Source organism: Nothoprocta perdicaria, unplaced genomic scaffold, assembly GCF_003342845.1.
Source record: "Nothoprocta perdicaria isolate Ctin4 unplaced genomic scaffold, notPer1 scaffold_2, whole genome shotgun sequence".
Lineage (NCBI taxonomy): Eukaryota > Metazoa > Chordata > Aves > Tinamiformes > Tinamidae > Nothoprocta > Nothoprocta perdicaria.
Window position 1 is genome coordinate 8690404 of NW_020455204.1, and position 19849 is coordinate 8710252.

The 19849-nt window shown below is 42.3% G+C and overlaps 1 protein-coding gene across 1 annotated transcript in view; it reads right to left on the reverse strand.

Moving 5' to 3' along the window:
* Positions 1–15936: 15936 nt before the first annotated feature.
* Positions 15937–19849, reverse strand: part of UCHL1 (ubiquitin C-terminal hydrolase L1) — a 4363-nt gene continuing 450 nt past the window's right edge. The window contains exons 3-9 of the mRNA XM_026037540.1: positions 19708–19836; positions 18960–19110; positions 17714–17799; positions 17591–17638; positions 17065–17134; positions 16627–16685; positions 15937–16331 (exon numbers count right to left, since the gene is read on the reverse strand). Coding sequence (XP_025893325.1) covers positions 16245–16331; positions 16627–16685; positions 17065–17134; positions 17591–17638; positions 17714–17799; positions 18960–19110; positions 19708–19836 — 630 coding nt within the window. The 3' untranslated portion in view covers positions 15937–16244. The remainder of the gene's footprint in view (positions 16332–16626; positions 16686–17064; positions 17135–17590; positions 17639–17713; positions 17800–18959; positions 19111–19707; positions 19837–19849) is intronic.

Here is a 19849-nt window from a genome sequence, read left to right on the forward strand (position 1 = left end):
GCAGGAATCTCCACCTGCAGTCTCCACCTGCATTTATACCGGCAATAATCTTCCAGATATTTTACACTCTGCTCACTTAAATATGGTACCTTTCGCTGTTGCCATCCAGCCACTAGTCTTCCTACACATTTGCCCTCCTGAGCAAATTTTCAAGCAAGCACAAATTACTCATCTTTCAGAGTGAGGAGAGGCATTGCACAGAGGATGGATTTTGGCACTCCCGGAGAGATGCTCCTAAACACTTCTTTCACAGTGCCATCACCTAGAAAGAGGCTCTTTTGAGTCAGCTAACTTCCTTGGACTTGATGAGCAAGTTCAGTTGGTGCAGCTGAGCCTGTGTAGGCTCAGTTTGAGTAAAGAAGCACAGCCAGGAGCTTCCGTAGTTGCCCAGCTGCCTACAGACCTGTGCAGCAAGCAGTAGCCTCAGGTGAGTGCTACAGAGCTGTGTTATTAGGAGGATGGGGAGACTCACAGTCAGCATGCTATGACTACAAGTCAGCATGCCATGAATGCAACCAGAAACTTTTGCCAAACTGGGATGAAAATCAAATTTCTAAAATGGAGTTATATTTGGAAAAAGAAGTAGGACTTGGTTTCCAAAATAAATTATTGCATTCTGATGTCCATTCTGGATGCTGATAACCTGGGGAAAAAAACTGCAACACATTTAGCCTTTAATTTTAGCCGACATTGCATCATCCAGAAAGAAGTAGTGAATGATATTGTCTCTTTTCTTTTCTTAGTAACTTTTGCTGTTGAGCAAATCAAAAGAGGGAAACGGATATCAAAAATTAGCACTGGGCTTGATCCAAACATGTGTGGGACACTAGCTGGTGCACAATGAATTGGAATATTCATTTACTCAAGATGATGAAATAGGAATCTAAAAGTGGAAAGTGGGAAGGAAAAAGAAAATAGGAGAAAAAAAAGTAAAAAATAAAAAAGTGAGAAAAAGCTAAAGAGAAAAACAATGACTTCCATAGGAAAACAGTGTATTTTATTTATCAGCATTGTAATTTAGTTCATGACAGATGTCTATTTAGAAAAATTTTCTTCTATACGTTGTATTTCTAAAGGACAATATTTAGCAAAGGATTGTGTGCCACTTGAAAGGAGAGAGAGACAAATAGTGTGAGGTGTGAGGTGAGTTTATTCCCTAAAAGCAGGCTGCCTTGCTCCRTGATCTGCTGCAGTCCAGCAAGCTCTGCCGAACAGGACTCTCATCAAAGCCTCTGGAGGTGCCTTAGTACAACAGGTTCCATTCTGGGGAGAGATGGCATCAGTCACGTTGTCACAGATGCCACATGGTAGGATATTCATAACCATCGGGACATCAAAATCAGCAATGTGCCCAAAGTCAAAAAGAATTTGCAAGGTAGAATGTCCTATCGGAAAAATATGAGTCCAGCAAGGCCTTCTGCACCTTGCAGGACAGGAAGACTTCATGCAAAGGTGATCACTGTGTTCCTTCTAACCTAGACATAAGTTCATGCTGCTCTTGCTGCAGGCTGGTCAGGTGTGAGCCAGCTCCTAACCTGCCATTACATTACTGTGYCACGGAGCCTGAGTTAACAAGCCCCTTGGGCTTATTAGCAAGAGTCCAYGTGCATTGGATCAGCTTTTGGAGCAGAGCTGGCTCTCCTCCAGCCTACTTCGGGAACAGCCATAGTGACGCAGGTCTATCTGCTAGACCGTGTAGACATACACATCTCCTATGTGTCCATGTTGATAAACTGCTGGGGAAGAGGATATTGCACTTTATTGAACCACTGTCTGAACTGGTGAATGATTTATTATACAAGAGCTGCCCACCCAGAAAAATAAAAAAAAAAGTAGAAGTGATGAGTGCCAAGTAATCACTGCTGTTGAATATACAGCCAAATAGTTAATGAGGGCTGCCCTTAAAAAAGCAAAATAGGAAAAAAAAACCCCTTTAAAGTTATTTTTATAAGTTTCTCTTATTACTACTTTGTAATTATGTCTTTCTGTCTGGCCAGCAGAAGTGTCTGGAGTTTYTTTCCAATTTAGAAACACTAGTGCTTGTCTCTGGGCCTTCTAAAGAAGCCCAAAGRTCATGAAAACTAAAACAGGTAATCAGGGGAATTGGAAGGACTTTCTGAGAGTTGATATCCATGCCATTGAAACAATAGTTAATACCTGTTGACTGGCACTTTCAGGCCACTGGTGGAAACGCCCATCACACAAACTCCTGATGTGGCAGARGAAAGTGGCCAGCCAGGTAATGCAGATCATTTTGCAACCAAAATGTAGCAGTTTGAGGTGAAGATGGGAGGAAAGGAGAATCAGCCTTTGGAGAACCCTGTGAGGCTGATCAGCATCTTACATGCCTCAGCAAAACTGGAGAATCATGAACCCTTCTGAGATAAAGGCCCTTRAATTTTGTTGGGGATCTGGGGGGATCTTCGACCCATTGGGTAGGAAAAGACACGCAAATAGTTCTATATAGCAGAAGATTTTTCAACAGTGCAGGATGATGGAGTATCAACTGTGGGAGCTCTTGAAACTCTGTCCCTTTGCTATCCTGCCAGGAGCCAGTGCTGCCTCTGTGTTTTGGGATAGCTGATAGCAATGCAGTATTCCTGCATTGATGATATAAACTGGGGTTCCTTGGGGCCTGCTAGTCCTTAGGGYTGCTTTGCTTCTGCTTTCTGAGGACCTGTGAATGAAGTCTGTATAGGAACTTCAGAAGCAAAGCAGGGGAAAGAGTAAGATGGCAAGACCTGGCCTTCATCCCTTGGGCAGGTGAAAAGGAGCTGTGAGGGAGAAGGAGGAGAACCACCTATTACATGTGTAGTATAAGGACATCTGTTGTTTTTTACTGATTCTACTGCACTCTGCTTATGRCAAGAGCATACTGACTTTTAAAAATATATTCCTATTTTGAATCATAAAATGCTTAAGGTTGGAAGGGACCTCAGAGTTCATCTAGTCCAACATCCCTGCACACGCAGGGTCACCTAGAGCACGTGGCACAGGGCAATTTTAAAGGTCCTAATTCTGAAGACTGTAAATTCACAGCAGAGAGAGAGATGGAGGTTTTTATGAAGACTGTTTACTTCCAGAGGAATTTGACAATCCAAAAGAGGAGGCTATAAAACAGGGAAAATATGATGCACATCATAACTTCTAGGATTTACTTCTTATCTTCCTCTTGAACTTCTGGCCCTGGATGCATGAATTGAAATTGCTTTATTTTCTATTCTGCATTTGAAGGTTGTGGTCTTTTTGATTAGCTATCGTATGATTAATTTCTTCCTGCAGAAACACCACTCAGAAGTGTGCAAAGAGATGTTTATATTGACAGATATCCATAACTTTTAACATGCTGAGCAATGGCAAAAATTAAGACTGAATTTCAAAATCCTTTAAAGTTTTTCATTGGTTACAATATAGTTAACATATGCTTTACAGAAAACAAAAAAGCAACCAAAAAAAAAAAAAAAAACAAAAAAACAACCAAAAAAAAGAAAATAAATGCTTAAGCACATAATAAATCTTTTACTTTCTATATAATAAATAGAATATTCTTATCAGGTATAAACTACAGCCTATTTCTTCATAATCAKAATCATAAATCTGCCTTGGTGATTGTATACATTTATGACCTACATATTTACTTTTGAAGAATACCAAAGTAAATTTCAGAATGATAAACAAATGTGTCTTTTTAGTAGATACTTACAAGTTAAATTTTTTAGTCAATAGTAGGAGTATAGTTGAAAAGAAAAATTTAATAAAAATATATAACAGCAATTTATCTTAAAACTATATGTGCAACTAAAGTTACTTCTGAGGATGGAATCAGAATATTGATACTGCTTTTAAAACAATTTAAAAATATTTTGAGGTTACTGAAGAAAGAATATAGAATTTTTTGAAGAAATGTTGAAACAGCTGTATTATGTAGAAATAYACCTTTCTTTATGCTTTAAAATAGAATGATGTGTTTATCACAGTGTGTGGGTTGTGAAGCATCTCGGTATGTCTGCTTGTCTGCTATGTCTGCAACTGCTTGTTGCTTTGCTTTCAGGATCTTGCTATCTGTAATACTTCCAAAGCCCACTGTGCAGTAAGGTGAGCCTAGTGATCTAAGGAAAAGCCACACTGTTGAGTTGTCTTTGTGGGTTTCACAAAGGATTTTAGCTCTGTAAATCAAGATAATTTGTTGATACTCCTGTAAATTCAATGAATTAACTTGGAATCTCCTTTTTTGGMGAGTGTTTCCAAACAATGATATTTTTCAGAAATGTTTTGCTGTTACTAATGGAACTGAGTGAACTGATGTCTTATCCCTGGTGTTTGTGAGAATGATGTTTGGTAGATTACTGACTATTAACATCAATATTAATGATTCTGATATTGTGTCATTTATATGTGTATTCATCCCTAAGTTATATTTAAAAAGAAAGATAATGAAGGAATCTGTGTATGTCTTGTCATTTGTAAATAGTTCTCAACTGGTTCCTACTCAAAAAGATAATCATTCCCGTGCTAACTCCTTAAAATATCCTACAAGGCATTTGGCTGTATGTTCAGCCTGGAGAAAAGAAAGAAGTTATGTTTCAGCCAAGGTTTATATGGATTTAAAATGTATATAGGTGAAAAACTAACTGAAGAAATTCACCAAATAAAAGTCCGTCAAGGGATGTTAAACAAAAGATATCATCTCTTCTTGGTGTCTTCAGCCTCAGCTCCCTGGAAGCTGATACAGCRTGCAAGCAGATACATTCTAGGTATATTTTCATTACATATTTTACCTTAGGGTGTTGTTGTTTGCCATGTCTGGGTACTGACTAGATCACTACATGATCTGATCCCATGTAATGATGTAATGTTCTTAAGACTAGAAATCACTCTTGTAGTGTTTAAGGTGCATTTTTTTAGCCGCGGTTGTTGCTTTCTCAAGGGGTCATGAGTGCTGATAGCATCAGAAGCCACAGGAATAGAAGTGAAGCATTTGGTACATTGCAGTGCCATCTATAGAAGGGACTCATCAGATCCCCCAGACCGTGCTCTGATCACCTTCAGCAACCCGATTTTGTACCCTTGGCAGCTAGATCACTATTCTGAACACCAGCTAAAACTAAGGGTTAAATCCAAAAAAAGGGTCTTGGCATCTGTAGACATTACTGAAACCCTCAGAGCCTGTTCAGATGCCTCAGTTCCCTCAAAAACTTTTTTTTTTTTTTTCTGACAGCTTTGCATCTATTTTTGCCCTTGGATGTCCATCTCCTGCTAGCACAGAGCTGCTTCATGGTCTTGCCCAATTGCGAGGAGACTCTTAAATTTGGTGTTCCCCTTGCTGGGAGGRATGGACTACTAAGGGGACTTAGATCAGGCTTTGTGCAAGAGGAACTTGCCTATTTAACATGCCTACCAACTYTGGGGTTAAACTGGGCCTAGACCTGCTATTCCCCAGTGGAACTGAAGCAATGCCCCACACTGCTTTTTGGCTTCTGCAAGTCCCAGTCACAAGCACTGGGTTTGTGGGCAGTCTCAGGGCCTTGCTGAAGGCTGAGGTTTCTGTGGGGAACAGGGCATGTGTGAGCCAGGCTTTGCGAGGGGCTCACTTGAGAAAACTGGGGTTACAGCCGGGCATTCAGCTGCATGCTACAGTGATCAAGGCTGGCTACCAGGACCTCCTGCTTCCTCGGRGTGAAAATAGGCTGTTGTTGCCTCAACACCAGGATTTTAAGTCCTTACTCTTGCTTTTAGACCTGATCATAGAAGTCTTCAAACAAATAAGCCCAGTCATAGAGTAAGATAGTCCTCCACAAGATTAATTGCATGGAAAGGCTGCCCAGGGAGGTTGTGGAGTCTCCTTCTYTGGAGRWCTTCMAAACCCKCCTGGATGCCACCCTGTGCCCAGTGCTCTGGGTGTCCCTGCTGGAACAGGAAGGTTGGACTAGATGATCTCTAGAGGCCCCTTCCAACCTTAAACATTCTGTGATTCTGTGAATCGTTAGCAGAAGAAGGCTACTACCTCTTGGGATARAACCTTCTGCATCAACTTGATGACCACAGAAGCTCAATACAAACTCTGTGACTCAGAAAGCTAAAGCTGGAAGCAAAGTTTTGCCAGATATTCTCACATGTATGGAAGAGAAAAATGCAGTTCAAGCTAAAGATTTAAACCTATATGTATCTYTTAGGGAGAGATTCTGTGCACGAACAAGGATAGCTAGGCCAATGCCAAAGTCTTTTCGCTCAGAGATTTGATGGGAAAAGAGGGGATATGATGAGAAATATATCGTTTTGGAACACAACCCTCTCTCACTTCATTTCAGCTGTAACCCAACATACAGCATGCTGTACAAGCCAAGAGCAATGGCTGGCGTGAGGGAATGCAGACCTGGGCTGCTTCTGCCCATCTGCTGCATCTCATCCTGGAGGATTCCCTCAGAGGCTACAAGAGCACATCTGGGTGGCAAGTCATTGCTAGTGCGAATACAAAGTCTGTATGTCAGACTACTGCACTTTTCTGTATAAGAAGACCATTCTAGACTGTGAACGTTTTTCAGATTAGATATAGTTTTAAATGGCCTGTGAAATGAGGACCATCCATATCGTGGGCAGCAGGTATATATCTGAATGCTATAAACATACATTAGCTGCAGTTCTGGAAGTCTTTTTCAGTAGTCCATTCTAATAGTTTCTGTTGTCCTTTCCTTTATCAATGCAGAAAGGTCAACTGTAATTCTCTGAAAGAGATGACCTGAGATTCAGAGCACTTGGCTGCTGAATACATTATGGGTAAATTCTTTCTCTCTTTCTCTTTCTCTTTCTCTTTCTCTTTCTCTTTCTCTTTCTCTTTCTCTTTCTCTTTCTCTTTCTCTCTCTTTTTTTCTGTCTTTCTTTCTTTACTACTTAGAAGAAAACATGCACATTTGGTAGTGTTTGCAGAGGCTTCCTCCAGCTAATTGCAGTCTAGGCACTAGATAGATTTTTAGGGGCACCACTACATACATTTTTGTGTTGCCTTCTCTTGCAGGTTGTACTGTTCACCCATATCTGCAAATAAAGCACGCGCAACCATTTATGAAGCTCCAAATGAGAATAAATCTGAATAAAAAATAGCAGAGCCTGCGAGCTCTTTCCAGTGCGTGCATCTATGTTCCCCTTCCGAAGCAGAAGTCACTGTGAAAGCTCCAGTGAGCGCTTGCTTTGAAAGCGAGTGTCTCTGCAGAGTGCTGACTGCGTTGCTGCATTGATGGCAGCGATGCCGGGGCACAATGGGCGCCTCTGCGTTATCTGGGTCAYGGGCCAGCGTTCTCCTGGGTGCTAACGTTTTCCATTAAGCCCAATTTGTCGGTGCACAGTGGAACTATTTTCCCTGTTAAAGCTGGTCCTAAATGAGAATGCTGAGTTTCATGCCTGGTTTAACTGTTTTTGGTCCCACGTAAAGTTGAGGGATGCAGTCATACCCTGGGGAGGTTTGTGGCTCGCTCTGCCACAGCAGAGCAAGCACCCATAGTGTTCAGATTGCACAGATACATGCACCTCCACACATCCCCACCCTGTGCTGCTTTTGCTGTATTTAAAAAGTGACTTTGGCAATGTTGCAGTGGGATATAGGGAGGGATCACCGGCAATCATCAATAAAGCAAAGTAGCTCAGCAAAACATAGTTGAGTCTAGATTGTTCCACCTAAGTTTAGATACTTAACTGAAAAGCCTCATTTAAATCTAGTCTATTCCTGTAGTCAGTATATGTTAAACTTATCCTAAATTCAATGCATCAACAACGTACCTTTTTGTTCCTAGCAAATGCTTTTTCTCTTACACATAGCTTCTTCATAAATACACCTACTTCACATACATGTACTTCAGTGTTAAGCTATTTAGAGAAATACCAGGCAGGACCTATTGACTGTATTAAGGTTTTATGATTTCTTGACAGTTTTAAATTATTCTATACATTGTGATGATCCTTTTTTTACCCTGCATAATCTACAGGATGCAAATAAGGAATCAAATTGGTTGCATGCATAAGACACAATGAATCTAGATCCAGTCAGTGTTCAGGACAGTGCAAGAAAACTGTTTGTATCTCTCCTTACCTTTAGTTTAGCCCTCCAAGAAAGAATCTTTCTTCACCGTTCGGTACATATTGTACATATGACATTTTGACACAGCTACAGCAATAACGATACCTTGGCCTAAACATTTAAGCTTAGAAAGGAAGAACATTGAGGTTTTGCCATCAATGCAAAGAATAATATGGGTCTGGATAAACCATCTCCAGCTTGTTATTGTTTTATTTCTTAAGAAGCTTTATAGAGCTTATTTCTTAAGAAGCTTTCCAGCAGCCCTCTTAGGAAAATCATAAAATAAAATGAAACAGAGGGAAATGGCTCTGTTGGTGGTCACTGGTGATGAAAAGTCCCAAAATCTCCTGTCTGAGAATGAAGGCAGAGACAGCCCACACAAGTTTGCACCCTTCTAATACACACAAACATTATCTATTATATTGCAGTGTGCAAATATGTTAAAAATGTATACTTTATTTATACAAACTCATGTTACTGCTGTGTTAAGAAATAGTTTGGAAAGCAGTTGAACTTGTGAACGTTTACACTTTAGACTATAGTTATACTGTCGAGATCTGCATTTTCGGCCTGCTTATAATTTATAAACACTGGACTTAGTCAGGAAACGTCTTCRTACAGCTTAACTGTAATTTCCTGTGGTAAATGGAGTCTGATGAGTGAGGATATGAAATCTTGGAAAAGTTTAATCATTCTAAAGAAAGCTGTCCTACTTGATGTAATAGAATTCATACAGCCTTGCAGGAAGGATTGGCAGTTTGTTAATTCTCTGTCCAATCCAGAGTGAAAAGTCCTAAATGAAGGGATTCTCCTTGAAGGGAAATGGATTTTAGCTCTTCTAATAGCTGGATTTTAGCTCTTCTGGTGGGATAGGGCCCCAGGCCCAAGCAGATGTGGAAATACCTTTTTTTTCTTTTCTTTTTTTTTTTTTTTGAGAAACCTTATCTGTCTTCTTGTGACTCCACTTATAGGGACCTCTCTGATTGCAAACTTTGGTGGGACAGCCGTGAGCTATGCACATCAAAGCTGTTGATAAGCAAAAGACTAGTCAGACATCCGATGGACATGTGTCCCTGTAGCAGCCATGGCATGCGGGGCTGGAGAAATGCAACAACTTCTGACAAATATGCTGTGCAAGACCCCTAGCTGCTGAAACAGCAGTTCCTCATCTCCATTTAACACTTCAGTCTCCAAAAGACTCCAAAAGAACAACTGGGTGCTTGCATAAAACCTTTCCTAAATGATCACAGCCTAATGCAAGGTAATACACATAAGGCATCAGACTGATTCAAACTAAACGGAAGATTTTGCAGCCATTCATAGAGAAATGTATGTCCATCAACTCTCAAAATGTGRCTGTGGTTACTTAATGATTTGTTGTCCAAGGGGTTTGCGCTTTGTAGAGAAAAGTCAAAATCCAGGTCTCAAACTGTGTCTYGTTCATAGTGTCTGTCTCTGTGTGTAGCACACAGTGAGATTCCAGCTGCATTAGCAGTTTCTGAGGGTTGCTTGCTGGCTGAAGAAAGGAATTAAATACCCCAAATCTATGACTTTCTCCAGCTTCCTTCAATGAGAATTGGTCCTGTTTGGTCCAATAAAAAACATTGGTTTGGTCCAATAAACCATATTGGTCCAATAAATAGCAAATATGTTGTTTATTGACATGACTTGACCTTAGATTCTGTCATTCAGCAAAATAAGAAAAAATAGTAAATTCACAAAAAGTATTAAGTTAGMCAAATGATAGTATTTTCTGAATAATCTTGGTCCTTCACCAATACWTCAACTATTCCATAAAACATCTGGGAATGTAGCTATAACTTTGCCRCCTGATTCTTTTGTATGTCAGAAAGTGAGAATACTACAACCCACCTTTTTCTAAAATAAACTGCAATTTAGATTCATGAATATTCCTCAACTTCCCTTCATTGCTAAACAGTTTGTGGGATCGGGGTGGGGGTGAGGTAGAAAGAAGGGATAAAGTAATATTTCTTGAGTCATGGTGCAAAAGAAGTCTACCAGAGAAATATCTTGTGGCTTTATAAGAGGACTCAAGRGATTATACGTCAATACAGACACTCTTTTGCAGACAGACATGAGTTCACCTGACTGTTCTCCAAGTTAATCAAGCTGTGGTTAGCCTAACACCGAGCCTTAGCTAATAAGCCACGCTAAGAGGTAGGGTATATTAACTCAGGCCCAAAGCCAAACTAGTGTAAATATAAAACTGTGCCTGCAAAAAAAAAMCAGTGTAGTTATAAAGTTAGCTTTAATTCCAGCTCTGCTGTCAATTTCATGTATCACCTCAGGCAAGTCACTGAATCTGTGTCTCAGTTCCTTACTTGCAAAGCGGGGCTAGTAAACCTGCATTTCTCCCACTCTGCATACATTAAGACTGCAAGCTGCTGTAGTAACATCTTAATACGCACCCGTACAAAGACTTGAAAAGCAAATGCAGTTCTGTCTGGCTATGATGCTGCGAGTAACAACACCCCAGTTTTCTCACTATGATGCTGGATGTTCCTATGTGATGGAATTCTCTGTCTTGTTTCTTTATGATACAGCACTTGCAATGCTAAACACACTGAAATATCTTTGCCCAGTCTTGTTTCTCCAAAGTCATGCAGATCTCCAGATCTTTTATACCTTGCAGCAGACTTTGCAATGACAGCTTACCATATCTGAAATTCACTTCAGCAGACTTTGCAATGACAGCTTACCATATCTGAAATTCACTTAGGCAAAAAAGGTATAAGAATTTTTCAAATCAGCTTTTACTTGTGTGTTGGTGTTCATCTAGGACTACATATATCTGATGTATGGTAGTTCTTTAGGAAATGAGAAACTTAGTTAAACCATTTATGTTATTCATGAAAGTTGATGCTGGTGGAAAGATGAATCTTGAAAGATTAGCAGGAATTCTCTCCCTTCCCATTTTCCTCAACACTTTCTGCTCTTCTTCCTGTACTTCCTTCCCCCTCATCTTCTSCTGCTCAGGGAGGACTCACCTTGCTTCTGATTCTGATTCATTGACTTGGAAGAGCTCTCTCAGACCTGTCTTCTGCACAGTTTCCTTTTCCTTCTACAGTTCCCAGCACTTCTTCCCCTCCAACTAGAAGTGCCTCAGTGAAGAGACAACCCTCCCAGCCCTGCTTGTTCTTCCGCTCCTGCCTGTGAGGAGAAGCAGCAGTAGCAGCACCAGCCTCGAGCCTCCAGCTCTTCCTGCAGCGAAGAGCTCCCTCGTGTGTGCGACCGAGATCCTGGACCATCCGATGGSTCCCTCCTGGGCCATCCGATGGGTCCCTCTGCCTGCAGCACAGCACTCACCTCCCCCGGCTGAGGGCTGAGAGCACTCCAAAGTTTTCACAGAACAAGTAATCTAGGGCAGTTTTACAAATCTTGATGGCTAAATCGATCCCCCCCCSACACACACACCCCTGAACATGCAGAAGTGATAAACTGCAGTATTCAAAAATAGTTAGGGTTCATCTGGGATTTATCACAGAAATATGTGCRTTCATGGGGACCTATGGGAATCATCTTGCCTGACCTTCTGCTCACTGTGGGGTACTGTCCATGCTCCATCAGGTCAGCTGTGGGTTTATTTGGCCTTGCAGACTTCCAAGGATGGTGATGCCTCCCTTCTCCTGGTGACTCGTTCCAGGTCACTACCTAGGGAACAAGTACTCCCTAGTTTAATGTCACATACTGAACTTTCTAAGCTGCAATTTGTACCTATTGCCTTTGATTATATCACCCACCACTAGCAAGAAAAGGTCACTTTGCTGTCTTTGCAGCTGCCCTTCCAGTAGGTGTAGGCTGCAGTGAGATCCTCCCCCAGCCCATGTTTGCCAGACTACACAAGCCCAGCTCTCTCCGTGTCTCCTGGGGGTCATGCGCTCCAGATCTCCAGCCTGCCCAGTAATCCGTCTGCCGGACCCTCGCCAGCTCCTCTCCTGGAGGACATATGGAGATGTTCTGTCCACGTCCTTCCTGCATGGGGGAGCCTGGAGCTGGACACACTGCTCCAGGTGCAGCTTCACCAGTGCCAGACAGGGAGGAATAATAATTTCCCTCCATCTGCTGGCCACGCTCCTCCCAACACAGCTCCATAAGCTCTTGAGTTTATTCGGGATGGGAACACRTATGTTGGCTGATGCTCAGCTTGGCACCTGCCATAACCCCAAGGGCTGCACCTTGGCCCTCGTGTCCCACCTCCAGCCCATGCAGGTGCAGAAGTAGCCCCAGCAGGGGCGGCCCCTTGCTTGGCTTCAAGGTCCTCAAGGTTCCTTGAGGTCCAGCCTTCAGTACATAGAGGTCCCCGGGGTTTGGAACACGTGGTGCATCAGCCTCTCCTCACAATGCAGTATCAGCACGTGCAAGAATTAAAACACGACAAAATACAAGTGATATTTTAATTCCTTCAGTCACTATTTTAATGGTATTTCTCAGCTCACAGGGATCACGTCTGACTGCATTTTTCCAAGTTCTCATTTGTTCCCATCCAATCCACAGACTCAGTAACTGCAGTCCTGTCATTGACCTCTTCTTGGCTGCCTACAGCACCAGTGAATGTGGGATGTGTGAATACTGCATCTACTTCCATTCTCTTGCTTTCTCACTCCTTCTCCTAGCACACCAGTTAGTGGGATTGGCCCTGAGAAGCCCAGGATGCCTTTGCATCAAAGACAAAGGACATTAGTACTTCTATTTCCCCTTTTCAGGTTATTTCTTCTCCATCTTGAATGCTTATGTATCAGYGAGCCAGTCTGTGCATCAAAAGCCAGATGCTACAGGAATTATTCCCACATTGTTTCTTTCCCACATTGAATCTTTCCCACATTGATTCTTCCTCAATCTCAAGAGAAGGGAGTCACTAACACAGAAATAGCAGTGCATGAATTGCACAGTGCCAGACTGTGAGCTGATGTGATGCTTTAACAGCTGCAAATGGACTACAAACTTCTGYAAAGGCCATGGACATGCAGAGGAGGCTTTGGCTTTTACATCAGGCTTAAATTAATTTTTGCCCGAATTAAGGATTAGATGTTCAGGTCTGAAATCAAACGGTTACTTAACCATGTGAGCAGTCCCAGTGAACGCAAGGACAAGATAGAGGCTTAAGGTTAGGTGTATGGTCAATTAAATGTACTGCTGGGCCTGTTTTGCCATGTGTGACACCTAATTAAGACTTTTTACTGAAAGTTTCCCAATGCTGCCATCTACAGAGCAGGCTAACTACAGCTTTCGAAATAGCAGCAAAAAGGAAAMCTGCAGATAGAGGGTACTGTTCTGAACTGGCAACGTGCAGGTCTAAACAGAAATTGCGCCTGCTTAAATAGTTCTTAAACTTAAATATTTCTTAAATGTTTTCAAGGCTAGTTCTTGAAACTATTATTCTATTAGAATATTTCTATTATTTTATGTCATTTATAAATAGTGTTTTTATTTATATACTACCCTTAACTGTACAGCTACTTTTTAGCAATTTTCTGTGCATTTTCCCAAGGTCTATTTCTGAAATGAACTAAATACCACCTCTGGAAAGTTGCATGAATGTTGCAGGAACCTATTAATTCAAATACATAATTTCTCAGTAAATTCCTCATGTGGCTGGAAGAATAGCAACAGTCAGCCATAGATTTCTTACAGAATGGACAGAAAATACAGTTCTAGCCTTGCAAACTGCATGCTCTTCTCTAGAATAATTGTCACTATGCAAATTCAGGGGTAAAACATTTGTGGCTTTAGATGGGACATGTGTCCATAAGTTTAATGAAGGAGGATTAACAGAAAGTTGAGGAAAGATAGCAACTCCATATGGAATTACAGATTTAAGATATAATGGTCAAAAGCAAGAAATAAAAACTAGCTTTGTCTCAGGTGGGGTGTGGTTAATAGAAAATACTAAATTATTAAAGAGCACATTCTCATGAAAACAGGGTATCTGTAACAACCCCTAAAAAAGCCCACATTTACACCTTGCTGTCCAAACACTATTGCTAAAACACCAAACACAATGGACAAAGATTAACATTCAAGAATAATTAGCAAATAGGTAAAAATAGCCTGAAAGCATGTTGAAAAGAATGTATTTATTTAGAGATTATGTGTATTTGATATGATTTGAAAGCACCTTTCTTTCCTATTTATGGTTTACTCTCTATGGTGTGGGCTTAGCACACACTTCTGTGAATTCTGTCTGTRCTTCTGAATGCAGTAGCAACAGCTGGAACTATAAATATTGCACAAGTTTCCATCTGTTTCCATCTGCCTTCACCCCAGGCAACTCAATCCCAACTGTTGAAGTCTTCCCCATCCCCAACAACTCCAGCTGTTTTAGAGGAAAGACCTGCTGGTTTCCAGGTCGTGCTGCAATTGTGGTAAGGAAGAAACCTTACTAACGATGCAGATGGCTAACACCCGTTCTCCTTACTTGTTCCCTTTATTGTTCCCTCTTCAGAAACTGTATTGGGATGCACAAGGTGAGAAAATAGGAAGCATTCTTCACAACCCTTTTCCTACTTTTCACAAAGCCAAAATTCTACCTTTATTCAAACCCCTGCCTCGGCGTAGATACAAAATCCCTAAGTCTGAGYAAAAGAATGAAAGCATCTGAAATATTAGTGTAACTTTGCTAACACTGAAAAAATGATACTGCTGGATGAAAATAACCTTACTGCTGACATCACTACAAAAATATAGTAGGATCTCAAATGTACTTTTTGGTAGCTACACTGCCACGTACCTAACCCTATGCGGGCCCAGTTACACAGAACAGTGGCCTTCAAGACAAGAAGGTCCTCTGCAGAATAACAACACGTTTGCTCATGTAGACAATACAGCCRGCCAAGCTCTGCTGCTTTTCCTGCCCTCTCCTATGGCACATCCCACACACACGTACCATGTTGTGTCCCCTCCTGTAGATGCCGGCAGGGCCTGCGCTGGGTGGGAGGCTGYAGCAGAGGCCAGTGCGGCCTTCCTCCCAGTTCACAGCACCATCTACCAGCAGACAGGAGAAAGTGCTGCTGTGGGAAGCAACCAAACGCTGCATCACAGCGAGCGTTCACCCTCCTGCTAAGAGGAGCTGAACGACTTGGACATTTTGTTGTTCCTTACGCTGAGGCATTTCAGCYAACAGTAACCATGAGTAATAACAAGACAGAGACAACCATAGGAGAACATACAGAGCTGCAAAGATCAGGCAGTGCAAAGAGAGGCGCCAGAGTCATAGTTAGGGACAGGAATACAGGGCATTGAACAAGAAAAGCCCAGAGCTGTCCCCTCTTAAGAGACACTCAGAGCAGATACAAAGCTAGAYTGGGACAAGAACAATTTCTACTCGAGAACAGGGTTAAAGGTAACCATTTCTTTAATACTTTAATCCCTCCTCTTCCTCCGCCTCCTCACTTTAGGTTTTTTCATTCCCTGTAATCCGAGATCGCTTTTTTCCCCTGCAATTCAAAGTTCATTTAGTGTTAGGGGCTTTTCTTTAAGTCGTTCTTCAAGGAAAGTCTAATACAGCCTCTTATAAAAGACATGCRAATGCAATTTCATGTTAATAAACACATCTAGCCTAGGCCCAGGTTTATTGAGAGTTGGGTCATTATGAATTAGCAGAGGTTTAAGCTACAAGTAGCAGAGGCCACTAGGGCAGGTTTTCTGTGAGARAAGGCAGGAGGTCAAGCAAGTTGCAGCTGACTTGCCAACCTCARGTAGACAACCTTCTGCTCAGATCAGAACTTGACTACAGCACCTTCAGACACCTCTGAAGATGCATAAGATGTCCACAGGTAACTTTCTCCGTTACATTTATCACTTCAGACCATTTTGTTTTCCAGCAGAAAGTTTATTCTCATTAAGGACAAGGAAATACCAACCAACAGCTCAATTAACAGACACAGATTTAACAAGCCCTGTTAAGCATTTTCTACTTAACACGTGAAAAAAACAAAATCAGAAGTCTAAAGACATCTGACGTGTCTGAACTGTTCACATTAAAACTTGAGCTCATCCTTTAGCACAAGCTCAACTGATGCTGCTTCTGTGTATAGCAAATGGTGGAAACAATTCAAATTACTTTAACAGCTGTGTTTAACAAGTACTGAAGCACTGAAGATTAGACTGCATTTACTGGTGTGCTATTAGACTGCTTTCCTTGAGCCTCTTCAGCTTCTCAGGCAGACTTGCAGAAAGCCACAGCAGAAAAACGAACTTCTCCTTTTTCACGTTCTGTAAACTGTCTGCATATCTTAGCAGAATCCTTCGGAGAAGAAAGGACTGTTTAGGTTTGGGGAACATTGATGATTGTCTAGACACTTAGTGACTTTGTAGCTCTACTTTGGATCACAGCAACTAAATTAGCATGTAGTAGTGTCAGCAAGTATATACGTTTATGAGGCATCTCGTTTTGTGGCACAGCACTACCTCATTACCAGAGCTTGAGAAGCACTAAGTGTTAGAGCAAGCAGGCACAGAAAGCTGCACCYTGAACCAGGCCTCTCGTCATGGCAGCAGCCTGGCTGCCTGGGAAACCTGCAGCTAGCAAGAAGTCCTACCTTCAATAGTAAGTCATCTGAACTTGTGCCATGGTTCACAGGGAAYGGCATACGCCCATCTGTGGAAGGAAGTCTTGTATCAGTCAGTGTTCTTACCGTTACCTTCAAGGCAGGAGAACTCAGCAGAGTGACTCCAAGAATCAAATACCCATGTGAAGATAGTTGGACAAGTTCAAAATACAGTATCAGTGCATAGTTTGGGGAAGAGAGGGACTAAGTCTCAGCTCTACCAGAGATCATATGCTTTACAAAGGGGTCTGGGCCTACAGTGCAACCCACTTTATCATAAGACCTTCAGCTGAAAGTTCTTCATTTTGTATTCTGAATTGGCTGAAAGCCTCAGCAAGCATTTCAACTAGCAGTAAGCCTTTATCCTCAAGGCTTTGACCAGGTAAAATAAGCCCAGCCAAACTCTTAATTGGACTCTCAGTGCCTTACCCAGTTCATACAGGTGTCCATCCACATTGACAAACAGGATGAAGTGGAAGTTCACACTGTTGTCATCAACCTTAGAATAGACCATTAGATACATTATTTATGTTAAAAAAAAGTCTACTATACAGTCTGAACCTTGTTTGTGATTACACATGCTATAACACTTTAAAGTCCTCCCAAGATAGAACCACCAACAGAAGAGTACTGTTCAGTTACAGAGCTGTTCATCAGCAGGAGAGGACTAGCAACATCGCTTAGCTGAAGCTCTGCGGTATCAATTATTCATATCTCAGTCTGAAACTCTTTGTCAGGCTTGATTACCCTACCATAGTCATGTTTGCAGCATGTATTCGGGAAGAGTCTTGACCCATTTTTCCATGCATTTTTGAGAAGGAGCTGCACAAATATTCATCCATTAGTCAAACATTCCTCCCTCCCTGTGAGCTGTAACAGTGATTTGCCCAACCTATAACTTCATTGCTCTATCACCTTCAATATCCATCCCAGATTTTTCTCATTCAACTCTTACCCGACACTGTCCTTCTTGTGCAACAGAATTGTGGACTTCTTGTATAGCCTTAAGAGAAAGCAGATACAGGTTACTATACTCTTAAGTGCTGACAGCTATAAACAATTTGTATAGTTCATATACCTTATTACTTGCAAAACGCTTCGCTCTCTCTTCAGGAGACAAGTCAGCTGTTTCATCAAGAAACTTCTTCAGGGCAGACCCCTCATCTGCACAAGACAAYCGAAGACTTGATTCAGCATAGATACAGAATTGGGTACAACCCAGGTGCAGCCCACAACACCCAATGCTTATTATACGAATTAGAAGTCACTGGCTTAGCCTGGAACCATCTTTAGCATACACACATTTCCAAATGGCAGTGGAAATAAATTATTTATCTGGAAGCTTCTGATGACAAATCACACAAACGGCAAGAGTTCCAGTGCCTCAGGATGCTGGGAGCACCTGTCCTGGGGTTGGCTTTAAGATGTGGCTTTTGCTATGCCGTCCTAGACATTTGGCAGGAGAGCTGAGTCACATCTTRCAAAGAAATTCCAAGATAGATCCCAGTAATGAACCAAAACGGTAAATGAAAATTCCGTTACAAACTCACTACCCACCATACACATTCTCTTTTGCAGGAAAGAATCCAAAACCACTTAAAGGGTTCAGTTTTCCCTCTTACAATGAAAAATTACATTGTGCAGATCTCTAGTTTGAGACAAGATATCCTGCACAACAATAAATTATTTCCTTAACTTGGTGACAAATCTTTCCTGACAAGAACTAGTAATCCTATCTCCTAGGAAGCAGGAGCTTCTAGCCATGAGTTACCTAGGCCAGTTTTATACCCTCTTCCATAGCATAAGCGCCATCAAAACTGTTCCCCCAGGAAACAGTCTTAGAGAACAATATCATCCTATGCTACTCACATGGGAAGGCCAATCYATCAAACCTACAGCTACCTCAACATGTAAATGGCATGAAGAATTGTACTCATCCATTCGGAGAACATCAGCAATGCCACTAACCAGCTCTGAACAGGCTACTCCCTAAATTGTTGCAGACTTGGGTCTACTCCTGGCCCTTCCCCTTTGCAAACCTGTTGCTGCAGCTGTGCTCACTGCAAGGAGAGAGGATTGTGGCTACCWGGCAAAGCGGATTCACTCCTGCAATTCAGGCAGCAAGTGAGACCACATTTCTCATTTCTTACTGGGTGAAAACCCCACTTCCCAGTAATATCATAGCATGCTTTACCTGGCCTTGACAAAGCACAAAAGCCTCAGAGAGCATCTTATACAGCCCTACCTACTCGGGTTATTTTTTTTCCTCCCTTGTAAACAAAGAAAAAAAGGAAGTATAGGCATATCAGAACATACATACTCACCAAGCTTCACTTGGTCTTTGTTATTAGCAACCGCATGTATCAGACCAATTGTCCCACAGGAGTTACTAACAGTCTGCTTCAGAAAATACACCTTGGAACTGATTTCTTGGTCCTTTATTTCCTCAGTCTGTTGTTTCCTGAAGTTCTCATGCTGCAAACACGCAATTATTTTGAGCATTTAGCCACAGTGATGCATTTTTATTGAGCAAGCTAATAGACAAATCAATGATGTCGGAGACCAAGAGCAAGATTGGACAGAAATATTACCCAGAAAACCATCTTTGCGGCACAGGTCTGTAAATCACCATGCATCTCTACTGGATACACGCCAGATCTTAATGGACTGCTTGCATGACTCAGTCATATTCAACAGCACTGCATTTAGTCCTTCAGCCCCTCCCTCTGGTCCGCATGCTGGAAGGTGCGTTGGGGTGGGGGGGTATACACTATATGGGCTCTTTCCCTTGCTCTCTCCAGGATGCTCTGGTCCTTTCAGTGGCTGATATCCAGCAGTTTGCACTCACGCCTATAGCTGCAGCCATGAGCACCTTCCTCCCCACGAGGGCAGCAAGAAAAACCCATCGCTATTAGGATGCTACAGCCCTTTCTGCTCTACGTGTTGCGTGTATATTTTCCGGCAAATCCCAGCCCATGGGTGAGGGCAGCCGCTGCCCCGCGGGGATGCTGGCGCCGGAGGGGCGCCCCACGCGCGCCCGGGGGCTCCCACGCGCGGCGGGGGCAGCCCTACCTGCGCCGTGAGCGGGAAGAGCAGGAGCAGCGCGCGGGCGGGCGCGGGCACGGCGCCCAGCGCCTCCTCCTCGAAGCCCAGCACGTCCACGAAGCGCCAGCCGGGCCGCACGCCCAGGCGGGACAGCACCTGCGGGCAGAGC